Source organism: Phyllostomus hastatus, unplaced genomic scaffold, assembly GCF_019186645.2.
Source record: "Phyllostomus hastatus isolate PE091 unplaced genomic scaffold, TTU_PhHast_1.1 phas_scaffold_1674, whole genome shotgun sequence".
NCBI lineage: Eukaryota > Metazoa > Chordata > Mammalia > Chiroptera > Phyllostomidae > Phyllostomus > Phyllostomus hastatus.
Genome location: NW_025334011.1, coordinates 31,527,062 through 31,543,751, shown reverse-complemented (window position 1 = coordinate 31,543,751; position 16,690 = coordinate 31,527,062). Strand labels below are relative to the sequence as shown.

Below are 16,690 nucleotides of genomic sequence, written 5' to 3'. Positions count from 1 at the left end.
AACACATGGCAGGAAATCTGTGACCATAATGTTCCGAAAATTACAGGTGTATGGTCAATTGTATAATCAGTCCATTTACCCTGTTCTGTACAAGACCATGCTTCAGCTTTTAAAAAACAAACAACAACCTGTGTATGAGATTATCAAAATTATCTAGAGGTAGCAATGTTTAACCTAGATCCATATTGACCATCAGTCTCTTTGGTTCAGTTTTTTCATGTAAACTGCACTTTTGCTCTGTTGAGTAGGAGGTAATAGTAAGTGAGAAATTACCTCCAGTTATAAACAAAGAAGATAGCTGAAAGCCCCCTGAAGGGGCTTTCATTTACCAGAATGGATACTGATACCATTATATTCTATGTACAAGAAATAGTAATTAATCGGTGTTCTTATGGGAAATTTCCAGATGACAGTATATTTATAGTCTGTTAAAAGCTAGTGTTCAAAATAAAGTTGTTCTTTGCTTTAAAAAGTTATCTTTTAATTTTACTAAAAATAGTGAAAATTAACTAAGTACTTTTCTTCTAGAGCTGCATTTCCAAATTAAGCAATGCTGTTTAGCAAACAAGCTGGATTTTCAAGGCTTTAAAGTGTCAGTGGTCTAGCCACTTTCCTTCCTAAAAGTCCTTTAAAAAAATGGACTGTGTAATTTAAAAGTTTTGGATATACAATCGGTGTGTTGTATGTTTAAAGAAAACAAATTCCTATTTGTGGGGTATTTTAAACCTGTCTAAAAGAGAGGGATTTTCTTGATCTTTACCCTGTCTTGTTCTTATGGATTAGAAGACTCAAAAGACTAAAACTAAATTTAATCCTTGTCTATTCTGTTTTTCACATGTGTTTTTAAATCTGTTTGACTCTTTTTTTGTGTGTGTTTTGTTGTTGTTTTTTTAATTTGGTCATTTCAGATAACTGAGGAGAATGCCAAACCAGAATCATCAGATAAACTAAAGACTTCTAATCTGATGCATTCTAACATTGGAAGTACCCAAACTAATGGACCTTCTACTCCTGGTGAAGAGAAAACCTTTGAGCTACATGATAGCACAAGAGTGACTTCTTATGATACTGTCACACAAACGACATTCACCAAGACTTGTGATGGGATTAGCAAGCAGTCAGTGATTTGTCAAAAACCTGTGTATAGCACCCTTGAGAGCAAAGTTGATATTTTTCATGCAACAATGCAAGCAAAAGCAAATGGTTTACAGACCCTTAACCCCCAAACCAAAGACTGTCAAGCTTCATTGAAAAAGAAGGATGATACAGGGTATGTAATGATTAATCTGGAACCAGTTACTCTCACTTTCGAAAAAAATGCCTGTATACCAATACAGACAGAAATTGTAAGTAGAGCTGATAAACCTGTGACCTTTAATATGGAATTGATTAAACAAGTATCACCTGCTTCAAGTCTTAGACTTCCTGTGTCCACGTTTGAAAAGGTACAAACACAAAGTCTTAAGGACATTCTGTCTCTAGCAACGTCAGGAGAGAAAGGTACTAAGTACTTCTGTGCTTCATCGGTAAGTGGAGAGACACTAGCTAATAACCAAACATATTCATTACACAAAGAGAGTCCTGTTCCAGGCACATCATTGCCATCTGATAATTCATTGGAAAAGGAGGCATTACCATTGGTTAAAAGGTCTAATTATTCATTACCTAAAGAAGAAACGAAACTCTCTCAAGAATTTTTTCTGCAGCCTAAGAGTCTCATAAGCACATCTTCAGAAGAGATTTTGGAGCCATCACAGACTGAAGAAGCCTCATCATCAGCCTCTGCCATGCTGCAAAAAAATTACTCACTTAACTGCATTCCATCAAGAAGTAATACATCAAATGGCTCTATAGAATTAAAGGGTGGCAAGAGTGGTCTAAATGGTGAAAATAGGAACTTTGAATCATTTAATTCAACATTTGCTAAACAAACCAGCCTATCTATAAATGGAGAGGATGTAAGCCTGGAGTTAGAGGAAGATTCTGACATTGACCTAACTCTCACAATATCACCACCTACAAGTCCCAGAGAAGAAATTCCAGCTGGTGAAACAGAGCAACATCAGGAGGCCCCATTATCAAATTTAGAACTCCAGGATATGGATAAAGACATAACTGAGCCAGAAAAAGTGACTTCCATAGAAAACAGAGAAGTGAATTCTGCTAAATATACATCAATGCCTCGCACAGTATCAGAGAAACTATTAGAAAAGGAGAAAAGAGATGATAATTTAGAAGTGGTTACTTTAATGCTTCCTAAGGAAACTTGTGCCCTTGAGCTCACAGAGGAAGTTAATGTTACCTCAGACTTTCCCTTTGGTTCTTTAATTGAGGAAGTATCACCAGCTTCTAGTCCTGACCCTCAGGCACCAGATGAAGAAATAGAACCATCTCAGGCTGTGTTTCCATTTAGTTTAAAACATCCTAATACACAGTGTGAGAAAAGTGAAAAATTCTCTCAGATTACATCATTAGATTTGGCCTTAACAGAAAAAGAAAATTCTTATGTTGGTCCTATCCATCCAGTGGGACAAGATAACTTAACTCGGGTACAACAAATACAACTTTCTGCTGAAATACCTCTAGTATTAAATAATCTTCCAGGAAAAAAAGATAGACATTTAACACTTCTGGGTAAAGTAACTGAGGAAATTGTCCAAAGTGAGTATGATAAGAGTTTCTCCTTCTCAGAAAAGGTGCCATGCTGCCATACAGAGTTAAACCAGCCTGCATCAACTGCCACTTACAGAACTGATTTCAAGACTTGTCCAGAAAAATTGGTAATGTCAGGAAATCCATTACAGCCAACCAGTTTAGAGAACAGAAATTCAGACTTAAATCAACTTGCATTGGAGACCACTAAGCCTCCATTTAGTCCTAGAAAGATTATGGAAAATAAGTCTTTGGTTGACACATTTGTTTCTACAAGTGCTCCAAGTGACATAGTGAAATGCATTAAAGAGAATCTTTTTAGCAGTGATATCAAAACAAATGAATGTGATTACATGCAAGCTCAGTCCTTGAGCTCAGACTCAGTTGATGGAGCTGATAATACACAGGTACAAATGCATTCAGACTTAAATGGCACTACCTTAACCTATTGTACAAGACCCATAAACATAGAGGCAGGGTTTCAAACACAGGAAATATCAGTAGTCAGAATGGCTAGTTTGCTTAAGAATAATGAAGCTGAAACTGAGTTACATGAAAAAAACATGGATCTAGGTTGTGTTAGCTCTAGATCAAACACCATGTCTCCAAAAGGCAAGCAGAACATCTATATGCCACAAGATACGTCAACATGCAAAACAAAGGATCTGTTGAATGGCAGGCTTTCCCCCATGTATTTATATGCTGATTCTTACCAAAATATATCAGTCACCAGTGAAAATGTCAGTAAAGAGCCTTCTGCTTTTTTTGTTTCCAAATCTTGTGCCCCTGTTGTTTGTTTAGTCTCTAAAGAACAGATGGAAAATAAAAGCTCTGGTGACCATGTCAGGGCCGAGGAGGACTCTGAAGCCCTGGGTGAAGACATGGATATTAGTGTGAATTCTGACATCCATTATGAACCACTTTCTGGAGACTCTGATCAAGACTCTCTTGGTGATTGTAGAAATTTCAAATTAGACATGGAGGGTTCCTGCACTTTGCAATGTAGTCACAACAAGAAAGAAGGTGCTTCAAAAGATGGTTATGACTCTTTTCTGAGCCCAAACAGTAGTGATAATGAAGATGGGGCCTACTCTAATCAAGTTCCAGTGGAGACCAGCATACCTCCCCGAAACTGGTCTGTTGGATTAAAAAAAGAAGATAAGTGTGTGCCATGTTATGTACAAATCAGAGATCTTCATGGTATCCCCAGGACTTATACTAACTTTACTATAACTAAAGAGCTCAAAGATACTAAAAGGACTTTGCACAGCCTGAGGAGGCATTCAAATTTCACTGCTAAACATGGCTTGGTTAGCTCCTGGACAAATACTTGGCAGGTGGCAGATGACCTTACACAGAACACTTTAGATCTAGAATATCTGCGCTTTGAACAGAAACTGAAACAAATTGTAAAGAGTGGCAGTTCTCAGCATTCTGCCTTTTCCACAGTCTTTCTTAAGGAGCCACCACTCCAAATTGCTTCTGGAGCTTTCCCTTTGCCAAAAACATCCGAGTCTTCAGTTCTCCATCCTCCATTCCGGAGCAGAAGTCCCCTCATGGTAACTATCATGCACTCAGATGCCAGAGAACAGAACCCACCCCTGAGAGGCCACCTGCACACCAATTTGGACAGTTCATCCTTTTGGGAGGAAAGACACGATCGCAAGAGAAATCATCTTACAAATTCTGAAAGAAATCAGACTGTTAACTTCCACCTCAACAAACTGAAATATAATAGTACTTTGAAGGAATCTCGGAATGATATCTCCCGTATTCTGAATGAATATGCAGAATTCAACAAGGTGGTGATGAATAGCAAACAAGTTGTTTTCAGAGATAAAGAGTCAAATGTTAGTTCTGAAGAAACCACATCTCAAGAGATGTATTCATCTTTCCCAAGAAGGTCATCCTCCTATGAAGACATGATTACAGACATGTGTACCAGTTTGCATGTCAAACTAAAAAGTGTCGTGAAAGAGGCTTGCAAAAGCACCTTTCTGTTCTACCTCGTTGAGACAGAAGACAAGTCATTCTTTGTGAGAACAAAGGTAAAGTGCCAGATTTTCCTTATAGTTTATATTGTTTGCTGTTTAATTTTAGATTATTTTAAAAGTAGTAAGTTTAGCATTCTTGGCTCCAGAAACAGATGATACAGGAAGGTGGTATTTGAGTTTCTCAGCTAATTTTTTAGCCACATACTAAATGTTATATTACAAGGATCTATCTGCCTTTGGTACTGTATTTGAAGATATGTATGATATTCCAGAATTAATGTAGTTATTCATTTTCAAAAAAGTTATCAGTATAGACATATTTAAATTCAAATGTTCTTAAGGTAAAATTGAGACTTTAAAAAATTACTACCTGTCTTTCTTAATTAATATGGATTGTTGAAAAGGAACTTTTTTGGTTTCATACATCACTTTACTTTTTAAGTATATTTTATTGATTTTGCTATTACAGTCACCCCATTTTTTCCCCTTTATGCCCCTCTGCCTTGCACCTCCCCTCACCTCTAGCATCCCCCACACTTAGTTCATGTCCATGGGTGCTACATATAAGTTCTTTGGCTTCTCCATTTCCCATACTATTCTTAATCTCCCCTGTCTATTTTGTATCTACCAATTATGTCTATTCCCTGTACCTTTTCCCCCACTCCGACTTCTCTTCTCACTGATAACCTTCCATGTAATCTCCATTTCTGTGGTTCTGTTCCTGGTCTAGTTGTTTGCTTGGTTTGGTTTGGTTTTGGGTTTTTTAGGTTCAGTTGTTGATAGTTAGCAGTTTGTTAGATTTTACCGTTCATAGTTTTGGTCTTCTTTTTCTTAGATAAGTCCCTTTATCATTTCATACATATAATAAGGGCTTGGTGATAATGAATTCCTTTAACTTTACTTTATCTTAGAAGTACTTTATCCACCTTCCTATTCTAAATGATAGCTTTGCTGGATAGAATAATCTAGGTTGTGGGTGTTTGATTTCCATGACTTGGAATACTTCTTTCCAGCCCCTTCTTGCCTGTAAGGTCTCTTGAGAAATCAGCTGATAGTGTTATGGGAACTCTTTTGTAGGTAACTGTCTCCTTTCCCCTTGCTGCTTTTAAGATTCTCTCCTTATCTTTAATCTCGGGTAACTTAATCATGATGTATGTTGGTGTATTCTTTCTTGAATCCAACTTCTTTGGGACTCCCTGAGCTTCCTAGACTTGCATGTCTAGTTCCTTCACCAGATTGGGGAAGTTTTCCTTACTGTTTTTTCAAATAAGTTTTCAATTTCTTCCTCTTCCTCTTCCTTCTGGCACCCCTCTGATTCAGATGTTGGAATGTTTAAAGTTGTCCCAGACATTTTTTTTTGAATTCTTGTTTCTTTATTCCTGTTGAATATTTATTCCTTCCATTTTGAATCGTTGATTTAAATCCCAATTTCCTTCCCTTCACTGTTGGTTCCCTGTGTATTTTTCTTTATTTCACTTTATTTAGCCTTCACATCTTCCTGTATTTTGTGGCTGTACTCAGTCATTTCTGTGAGCGTCCTGATTACCAGTGTTTTGAACTATGCATCCAATATGTTAGCTATCTCCTCCTCGCATAGTTCTTTTTCTGTAGTTTCAATATGTTCTTTCAGTTGGGCCATATTTCTTTGTCTTGGCATACCTGTTATGTTGTAAGGAGTGGAACTTTAGGTATTTGCCAGGGCGAGGCAACCTATTGCTGCATTATGGCACTGTATGTAAGGGAGAGGTCCAAGAGGAAACAGTGCTGCTTGCTCAGCTGTCGTCCACTTTCAGTCACTTCCCCTGCTACCCACAAATGAATTGCATCCTTCTGGTTCTGATTCCTGGGTCGAGTGGGCTTGTGTCCATTCTAGGACCCCATGGGCCCATCCAGTGAACTCTCCTATGAGATTGGCAGTTTGTCCTGCCACCACAATCCCCGCAGGTTTTTACAGACAGAGGTTTTGAGGCTTTATTTTCCCACACTGGAACTCTGGGTTGGGCAGTTTGTCTTGCTCCACAGTTGTCCTGGTAAATCTGCATGCAAATGTGGGACTGCCTGGTCCACCAGCCACTGCCTTGCCTTGTATTCTTTCCACCCCAGCTGCCTGCCTCTGCCCCTCCTGCCAGTCTGGATGAATGTTTCTTCTTTAACTCTTTGGTTGTTGGACTTCCATACAGTTCAATTTTCTGGCAGTTCTGGGTTTTTTTGTTTGGTTTGGTTTTTAAATTGATTGTTATCCTTCTTTTGGTTGTGCAAGGAGGCAAAGTGTATCCACCTATGCCTCCAGATTGGCCAGAAGCAGGATATGTTGATTGATTGATTGATTGTTGTTCAAGTACAATTGTCTCCATTTTCCTGCCACCACTTTCCCCTGCCCCACCCACTCCCACTCCCCACCCTCAATCATTTCCCACTTTGGCTTTGTCCATGGGTCCTTTAAATATATTCCTTGACAACCCTTCCCTTTTGATATATATGTGTCCCCTATATTAAGGGACATAAAGGAAAGAATAAACAAATAGGATTTCATTAAAATATAAAGCTTCTGCATGGCTAAAGAAAATATTTTTTTAAATATTAGGATAACTTACGTTCTGGTGAGGACATGGTCCTAAATTTTAAATGATGTAACCATGGTAAAATTGTAACTTCACAGGAGCCAGAATCTGTCTCAGTTCACCATTAGCTTCCTCATTCTATCCTCAAATTTTATATTTTATTTTTGGAAAGGGGAGCATTCTCTCTTTTGTTTTAACTTTTTTAAAAATAGTGTATTTATTTATTTGTTCTTCCACTTATTTATACATTCATTGGTTGGTTTTTGTGTGTGCCCTGACTGGAGCTCATACCCATAACCTTGGTGTATTGTGATGACACTCTAACCAACTGAGATACCTGGCCAGAGCTATCTTTTGTTTTAACTTTTAAAGTATAATTTGAAATTCACATAAAGATTGCGGAAATGGTAACCTTCACCCAGATACCCCACAGTTAACATTTCTGAACCATTTGAAAATGTGTTGCAGACACAATGTCCCCTTACCTCTTAATACATTAGTGTGTCATACGAGACTACTGCAAGGGCTTTTTTTATATGATCACAATACAACCCTAAAAATCAGGACCTGAGCATTAATGTACCATGCTTATCCAGGCCACAGACTCCACCTTTACTTCCACATCACATATTGTCTTTGCTTGTCAAGCCTCTCAGTTTTTGTCAGATTCCTAGTGTATTAACATTTTTCATTTGGTCAAAATGGTTTCTGCCAGGTTCCTCCAATGTACAATTAATAAACATGTTATAGTAACTAGTAAGTGGGAAATACAATAGGACTTGTAAATATCCTATTCCTTGTGAGACTGTCACCTATCAGATTGATGATTCTTACCTGAATCACTGTGATGGTTTCCACATACTGATATTCTAATTCCATCATTCCTTGTACATTCATTAGTTCATTGCTGTAGGGTAGATCTTTCCATTCTCTTTCATTTGTTTATTCATTTGCTCAGTTATTATCATTGTGTACCCATGTTCCATATTATTTTACTCAGAGTTACCATTTGGTTATGTTAATGCTCAGATTGTCCCAGACCTAGTTAGTGGGAGTCTCTTTAAGCTGGCTTGTGTCCTTTTGACAAGTGTCCATAATTCTTCCGACACTTCTTTTGGTGCAATATGATGATGTAGGCTTATCTTGTATATTCCCTGATCCAGGAGCTGTGATTCTCTTTAGTGAAGAATAGCATTTGGAATCAAGACAGGGCAGTGGGTGACCTGAGTGTCACTGGATATCATTGTGTCTACATCTAACCAGCAAACAGCCAAAAAAACAGATTGTGGTAAATGTACAAGTAATATGTATATGTTTGTTTTGAAAACATAAATGGATGCATGCTCCTTCCAATTCCAGTCCAACACCACCAGGTCTGTCCTGACCTTTGCCAGAGTGGCAGCTTCCTTCTCCAGCTGTGAGGGCTTCCATTGCCCTCAGTCTACCTTCTGCTTGGCTCAGCCTCGGTCATGCCAGCCCCACCTTCACCTGCCTGGAGCACCAGCCCAAAGCAGGGCCCCTCCACACTTGCAGCAGTAGCCAGTTCAAATGACAGCAGCCCTTCTTAGTGTCTGTTTTAGAGCTCTGATGTGTGCAGACGAGGGGAAATGAAAAACACTGATAAAAGAAATAGAAATAAATATAAAAATATGGTAAGTGTAATGGTACAGGCGCTTCAATATTGTTTTGAAGGCTATAGGCATAGCCAGGAAAGTCAGGGACATTTTTCTACAGTTAGTGAGGCTAATCCTAGCTGGTGTGGTTCAGTGGATTGAGTGTTGGCCTGCAAACTGAAAAGTCACAGGTTTGATTCCCGTCAGGCCATGTTGCTTGGGTTGGAGGCCAGGCCCCCAGTTGGGATGTGTAAGAATCTGATATTTCTCTTTCTCCCTCCCTTCTTCTCTCTAAAAATAAATAAATAAAAGTAAAGAAAGTTAGCAAGGTTGACCTCTTAAATGGGTTATGGTCGGTGGGACTAATAAGTGTTCTGGCTCTAAATAACTAGATTTGCTGCAGAGTTCACTTTGTCAGTACTTCTGAGAAGTCCTATGTCAGTTCCAGAGTATCTGTCACATGATGGAGTCCATATGATAAATCCATAAAGGTTGAAATACTGAGTAACTAATATTAGACACTTGGAGATGTTTGTGATGAGTGTGACAGTCATCACAGAAGGCACATTAGATAGATGCTGATGAGGCCTGGATGGCAGTTCCCTGCTTTTCCCCGAAGCAGATGTGAAGCTGGTAAACATGAGGTTGTTGGTGTGGAGGATGCAGTGGACACAGCACAGACACTGTCCTCAAGGTTTGGGAGTCTGCCAAGAGACAGTGGGCAGTTTCAGTCAAAGGTTCAGCACTGTAGGAAGAAAAGGGGACCCTGAGAGGGTTTCCAAAAGGGTCAGAGGGGTACACAAGGGCACAGTGAAGAGGGCCAGTCAGTATGCTTGGAGCATAGTGTGTACTATCGAGAAACATGTCTAGAGATGTAAGAAAGGTCCATGTTAGGAAGAAGGGCCTTAATAGAAGTCACACTAAGGTGTTTAGACTACCCTAAGGTCATTCGAGAGGTACTGAAAAGGATTTCTAAAAGGTGAATGGCATCTTTCTTGCATTTTAGAGAGCCCTTCATCTAGTGTGGAGAATGGATTGGAGAAATGACAGATAACAGGATTTAACTTGAAGCTATCCACACTTTCTTCCTGAAGATAACTTATGGCTCCTATTTTGTATCATTTAAATATGATCTTAAAATATTTAGGGCTTTTTCCAAATTTACAGAGTTTGATCGTTTTGTATAACAGATTTTTTGTTCTTGTTGAGGATTGTTTTCTTCTCCAGGGTTCTTCGTAAATGATTGCCAGATCTGTCCCTATACTCTCTCCCCATAGTTTCTGTCCCAATTTCATGCCATTTGGTAAGCAGTGTAGTTGAAAAAGCATTAAATGACCTCCAGTCTACTTGAAGGTGGTTGGCTGCCAAAAGTAACCTGGAAATTAATTTTTTTAACCTTGAATTAATTTTATTTGTCTAACTATCCCTGAGGCCTGTGCTAAAATAAGTCTGAGATTGAGTTAGCATCATGGCCTTGTTGCTGTTTTGCCACAGTGAGCAGAAAACTTGATTTCTTTTTGCTTCCATCTTTTCAAAAGCAACAGTGCAATATCTTACTTCTTACACCATTTACAGAGCACAGACAATACTCGTTTTCATACAGGAGACAGATCATAAGTCTGGTAGGACTACATCAAGATACCATGCCTGTTCCAATAGTGAATGTGTTGTTTCATAATATTTTATCATGTGGCCACTATTTACAACAGAAAATAGTGTGCAGAGGTAAAACTAATCTGAAAGTGAGAAAAGTGACACATAAAGTAAATGGAATAAAGGAAGTCTTGTCAAAGCAAAGGTCAGAAAGCTATCCCTATAATTTTTCATTCCTGGAGAGTCCTGAAGCATTTGTCAGTGATGGCATGTCAGGCCCCCATTTATTTGTTAAGATGAGGAAGATCTGTGAGGTCCTTTATTACTGTCAAAATTCAGAATGTATGATAGACTAGCCCAGGACAGCATAGGGTTTGATGAAAATGTTGAACATAAAATGTAGTTACTCAAATAGTTTATTACTAAAATAAGTAAGAGCTAAAGATTTGGATTTAGATATTTTAGTGGTCTCTGTTAAAAGACATGTTGCCTATAGGAATTTATTTGAAAATACATTGCCATACAAGAGTCAAAATTTGAATTGAATTGAATCATCAAAATTTGAGTTGTTTTGAGATCCAAGGGAGACTGGCAAAAGTAACACTTTATTTTTTATAAAGGAAACAAGTGATCATAAGACACAGTGTTTTTGGTCTGACTAGGAATATCCAGGTGTGCAATGGAAACCTCCAGCATCTTTTAGACAGAAACAGTGTCAAAATCACAAAGGAGGACAAGATTAAAGGATGTCTTTAATTACATAAACTCACCCTTCCAATAAGGCTATATCAGTGCTATTCTGTGTACGTTAGTGCCTAACTACCATGCACAGTTTAACATGCATCTCTCATAGTGTTCAAATCCAAGCCTCCATTAATGATACTCAGAGTAATGCTTATCTGTTATGGGTATTATTTTCAAGAGTTCTAGAAACGTTTTGACTGGAGATGGCACTTTTTTTTTTTTTAGCACATCTTTGCAATTCCCTTGAAGAGGGTGACTCTCAATATATTAGTCTAATGTTTAAAAAGAATCAGCCTTTTGCCCTGACCAGTTCAGCTCAGTTAGTTGGGCATTGTCTTGCAGAACGAAAGGTTGCCAGTTTGATTCCCAGCCTGGGCACATGCCTGGGTTGTGGGTTTGTTCCCCAGGTGGGGCATATACCAGAGGCAACTGATCGATGTTTCTCTTTCTCCCTCCTTTCCTCTCTCTCTAAAAAAATAAATAGAAAGAATCAGCCTTTGATACTTTATGGACATTAGAGTTTTATTATATATTGGGGTTTTTTGCCTTTGAAATAAACTTCTATACTCAGCTGTTGTGATACTGAGGAGTCATCTCTTTCACAGGTGAAATCTAACCTAGTAGTAAGACAAACTGCCATTTATGTTGCCTTATTAGGACATAATTTAGTAAATAGGATATATTTTTAATTCTCAGTAAACAGTAAAAGTAGTTCTGTGCAAGTATCCCTTTTTTAGTAATGGCTACTTGTAAATCTTTCAGAATATTCTGAGGAAAGGAGGCCACACAGAAATTGAACCTCAGCATTTCTGTCAAGCTTTTCACAGAGAGAATGATATGCTAATGGTCATCATCAAAAATGAAGATATCTCATCACATTTGCATCAGGTAGGTTTGGAAGTAACTTTCTTACAAAGAAATGTATTCCAGGCCTTTTGTTATTTTATAATTATTAGACTTGTCATTGCCTCTTTAAATTCATAGTAACTAAGGGAAAACTATAAAGACATTAGTAAATTTTCATCTAATAGGAATAAATCTTGCTTTAAAAGGACTTGCAGAATTTTTCTTAGGATATTTACTCAGTTGAATAGAGGTGACTGCTTCTCCCAAGAGATCTAACTTACCGGCATAGCTACAGCCCTGCTGTCAGGAGGTAGTAACTGACCATCCCTACAGCACCAACACTGGTGAAGCTGGAGACAGGGAGTGATGGTGTTAGCTTGTTACCTGCCTGATTACAGGTTCCGAAACCTCAGGTATACTCACTCTGCCCTTACTACCTCCAACTTCTAGAGTTGTAGAGACCACTTTGTAATTAACTAGCTTAAATGAGTTTGTAGCATTGATGATGAATTGAGTTAATATTCCTTATGTGTGGTAGAATTACCTATCAGTCATCAAGGTTAAAAGTAATTTTAGCTGTCCTGAATCTTGAAACTTTTGGATAAAAGTGACAGAAGTGACCCAGTGAACCTATTTTCATTTGAGATCCTTTTATGTTTAACAGATTCCTTCTCTGCTGAAGCTGAAGCATTTTCCCAGTGTCATCTTTGCTGGAGTAGACAGCCCTGAAGATGTTCTCAATTACACCTTCCAAGAGCTGTTTCGGACAGGAGGTTTTGTGGTATCAGATGACAGAATGTTAGAAACTTTAACATTAGGTTGGTCTTTTGATTTCTTTCTTTGAAATATAGGCAAATAAGTTTCTCTTCACCCAGTGACCCAAATAATTGCATGGAAAAGAACAGTTTTTGTATAGTTCTTATTCCCAATGTACGTGCTCTTAACCTCTCTTGTTTTAATTGTCTTCACCACCAAACCTAAATTCCTTCTTTCAAAAGTGTGGCTAAAACAGTCATACAATTTTGAGGTTTTTTAACATTTGACTTCTTTGAGTGCCAAATCAAGTCAGCTACAGAATTTTTTTTGTTTACAATCAGCCCTCTTCCATACCTGTTGCTGTCTCCCTTACCATCTTGTGGATATGGAAATCTTAAAAAATGGCTACTGGAAGTTGTGTCAGTCATCTGCTTGAACACTAACACATAGTTGGCCCTTGAATGACATGATTTTGAATTACATGCATCTGCTTACACTTCACCTGAGCAGTTCAAACCCATGTTGTTCAAGAAGGGTCAACTGGAGGCTTGGTATCTGTGTATACAGGGAACCTACTTAAGTTATACACAATTACTCCATTAGGTGGGCAGTCAGTGCCCCTAACTCCATGTTGCACAATGGTCAACTGTATAATCTGCTTCTCTCAGGGCACTGAATGGACCTAGCCTGTCAGAGCACAGGGCAGACACTTTTATGTATGATCAAAACCTGCCACATTAGAACTAAATGCCGATACACCACTTCTAGGGCTAGAGGATCAGGAGGATATACCTTATTAACAAGCATGAATTGTGCATGGAAACTGAAGTTGAAAAATATTTGTACATTCTGTATTTAGAAACCTAGACTTTTGCTGTTACAACTAAACCTTCTATGTGAGGTTCAGTGATTTTTGTACTACATTCACAGCTTTAACTGCTGGTAATCATAGTGCTCTTTCTCTATACAGTCCTCTGCTACTGCAATATGAGTAGGTAGGACTGAAATGAGGTGCCATAAGTTGCCATATCTTTGAAATGCAGTATGGGATCCTGCCCTTCTGCAAAGTGGCAATGATAGTGTACACTCAAACATGGGTTTTATTTTTTTACAAGTAATAAATTCTAGACTTTAAGTCGACAAGCCAAAAGCCTTAAAACACAACTTTTTCTACTCTGCAGTTCAACTAAAGGAAATTGTCAAAATCCTGGAGAAACTAAATGGAAATGGAAGGTGGAAGTGGCTCCTTCACTATAGGGAAAGTAAAAAGCTAAAGGAAGATGTACGGTAAGGCCTGAATTCTGCGAGGGCTTGGGGGAGGTAGGAATAGGAAGAGTTCCTTCCCTTCGCTTTCCCTGCCTTTACCTTTGACACATGAGTCACCCTGAAATGTTCAGCATGCTCTGGACTGGTACTCAAGGTAAGTTTGTGCTGGAATGGAAATCATCTGTCACTAAACACAGTATTTAGCTCGATTGACTGGTTTTTTGGATTATGTTTTTGTAGCAGGGCCTTCAGTGAAAGAAGCTGTGTGTTGCAGTCAAAGGTGTATAGGCACAGCCCTGGCCAGTTGCCAGTGGTTGGAGTGTCATCCTGTACACCAAAAGGTTGCAGGTTCGATCCCCAGTCAGGGTGTGTATGGGAGGCACTGATCAATGCTCAAATAATAAATATATTCTCAAGTTAGGGTTAAAAAGACAGAAAGTTTACAGGCATATACTTTGAGTAGCACTGTGTAGACCAACAGAAGCAAAGAAGTCAGACGTAAGGGTCCTAAAATGTCCATGGAGTTAAGTTCAGGCTCTACTACCATGAACCGTAAAAAATAAATTGAAGTATGGGCTTGCGACATTAATGCTTTTTAAATTGCCTCATTTATAAGTATGATGGAAAAACTGAGATGAGACTATATCCATAATTGAATTTTACCCTTAAACAATAGCTTACCAACAGGCAAAACTCTATGTAGAGCTGGAATTTTTTTTAAAGAGAAGTATTGATTCCTCAGCTAAGGAGACTTGGGGTCCAACGGTGCCTCTAGGTTCTAGTGAAGCTGGGAAAGGAAGATCTGGAGCTCGGAGACAGACTGGGAAAGGAATAGATTTAACAGAGGCATTTGTTAAATGACTGTTTCAGGCACTGTTAGGTGTTTTACTTCAATTATCTCATCCTAACTTTATATAGAGGAGATGGATAGTAAACACCCACTTTAATGATATGGAAATTGAAGCATGGGGGAGGACAGAACAGACCTGACTATAGTGTCAGTTGTGAAGCTAGGCTTCTACCTTAGAAGGATTGTCTCTATTATCACCGTTACTACGTTTTACCATATACTGCTTTCTTCAAAGAAATACAAACCTAGGTGTGAAAACAGCCAAAATTGTGGGTGTGCATGAAATGCTGAAACATGACTTAACAGTTCAGGAAAGGCTTATACTTAGGAGAGGCATTAGGAAAGGACAACCAGGAGCTAACAGGGTCCAAGGCTGTGACCATAAGTTCACAGGGAATTAGACAGCAGTTTAGAGGAAGGTTCAACTAAAGAATAATGAGAGAGGCAACCCAAAGCACTGAGGTGCCAGAGCAGATCTATAAAATTAGTAAGAATAAGTTTATTTAGCACTCACAGAATTTTTGGATAGAGAAATAACATCACTATTGGCACCATATGTTCTTCAAATAGTACTGAGCTATTGTAATGAGAGCTCATCAGAAAACTCATATCCTTTGACCTTTGTGGGAATTTATCTAAAACTAAAAACAAACTAACTACCTTTTAAAAACCACCAAGGTGTTTATAGCCATGGGTAGCTATCAGTAACTATGAATCCAGCCTCAATTCCACCTCTAGGCTAATTTTATTAATTCTTTAATATTTGCAAAGTAATGCCATACAAAACAATACAGTAAGTAGAAACTTATAACAGGAAAGTTGGTATCTTAAAACTATGTACAGTGTGATGCCAACCATAAATTGAAATGTACAAAAGGTAAAGCCTGGAAGGAAATTCATCATCATGATATGAATAGTACTTGTCACTCACTAGAATGGGCGGGGAGACATACAATTTTGGCTTTCTCCAGAAAGCTGGAGGAAGGTAGAAGTGCGTGCTAGGGAAGACTAGAGAAATGGAATCAAGAGCAGAAGTAGAGATGTTAAACAATTAATTGCCTCTAAAAGAGGAAGAAGGTGGTAGTAAGATTTAAAAGAAGGTGAGAAATTAAGGAAAATCTAGCCATGAAATAGTTTTAGTCAGAAGTATAGAGGTTTTGAAGAGACTTAAAAGGTTTGGAGCCATTGCAGTTTAGAGGGCCACTTGCTAGCAACATTGTTAGAAGTAGTAGTAGATGAATGTGTAAATGTCCCTCTGGGAACGAGGGTGCTACTTTTAAAAAATCTGTATTTGCAAAAGCAGTACACCTATGTTTTGATGGAACACATCAGGACAGTGACATCTGGGAAGGCAAGTGTATGGTGGAAAAGAACAGGAACAAAGGATCTTGGGAGTTGGTTTTATCAGAAGTGCATAAACTAGAAGTAAAGGCAAGAGAAGATCTAGAAATAAAACAACAAAATGAAGATAGTGATAGTTAAAAATAAACTTTCACAAACTTACACTGAACCTAAATTTAACGTTTATGTATTTTCAGAGTGGACTCAATTGCATATAAGAAGAACTTAATATTGAAGTCATATCAGAGTGCAAATATCATTGAGTTGCTTCATTATCACCAGTGTGACTCTCGGTCATCAACAAAAGCAGAACATTTAAAATGTCTCCTAAACCTGCAAATTCAGCATATCCATGCCAGGTTTGCTGTCTTCCTAACAGGTAAAGTCACACAGCCTTAGTTCTGCATCAGTTTCATGTCATCATCAGTTAATGCCAAAATAGGTTAACTCTAAAATTAATGTCCTTGCAAGTGG

The 16,690-nt window shown here is 38.3% G+C and overlaps 1 protein-coding gene across 4 annotated transcripts in view; it reads left to right on the top strand.

The window, feature by feature from the left end:
* The window catches only part of TASOR2 (transcription activation suppressor family member 2), a 79,362-nt gene that overhangs the window by 59,161 nt on the left and 3,511 nt on the right, over positions 1-16,690 (top strand). For all 4 annotated transcript variants that reach the window (XM_045857849.1, XM_045857850.1, XM_045857848.1 and 1 more), the window contains 5 exons: positions 909-4,700; positions 11,920-12,045; positions 12,668-12,821; positions 13,941-14,046; positions 16,414-16,595. In XM_045857849.1, the coding sequence (XP_045713805.1) occupies positions 909-4,700; positions 11,920-12,045; positions 12,668-12,821; positions 13,941-14,046; positions 16,414-16,595 (4,360 nt within the window). The remainder of the gene's footprint in view (positions 1-908; positions 4,701-11,919; positions 12,046-12,667; positions 12,822-13,940; positions 14,047-16,413; positions 16,596-16,690) is intronic.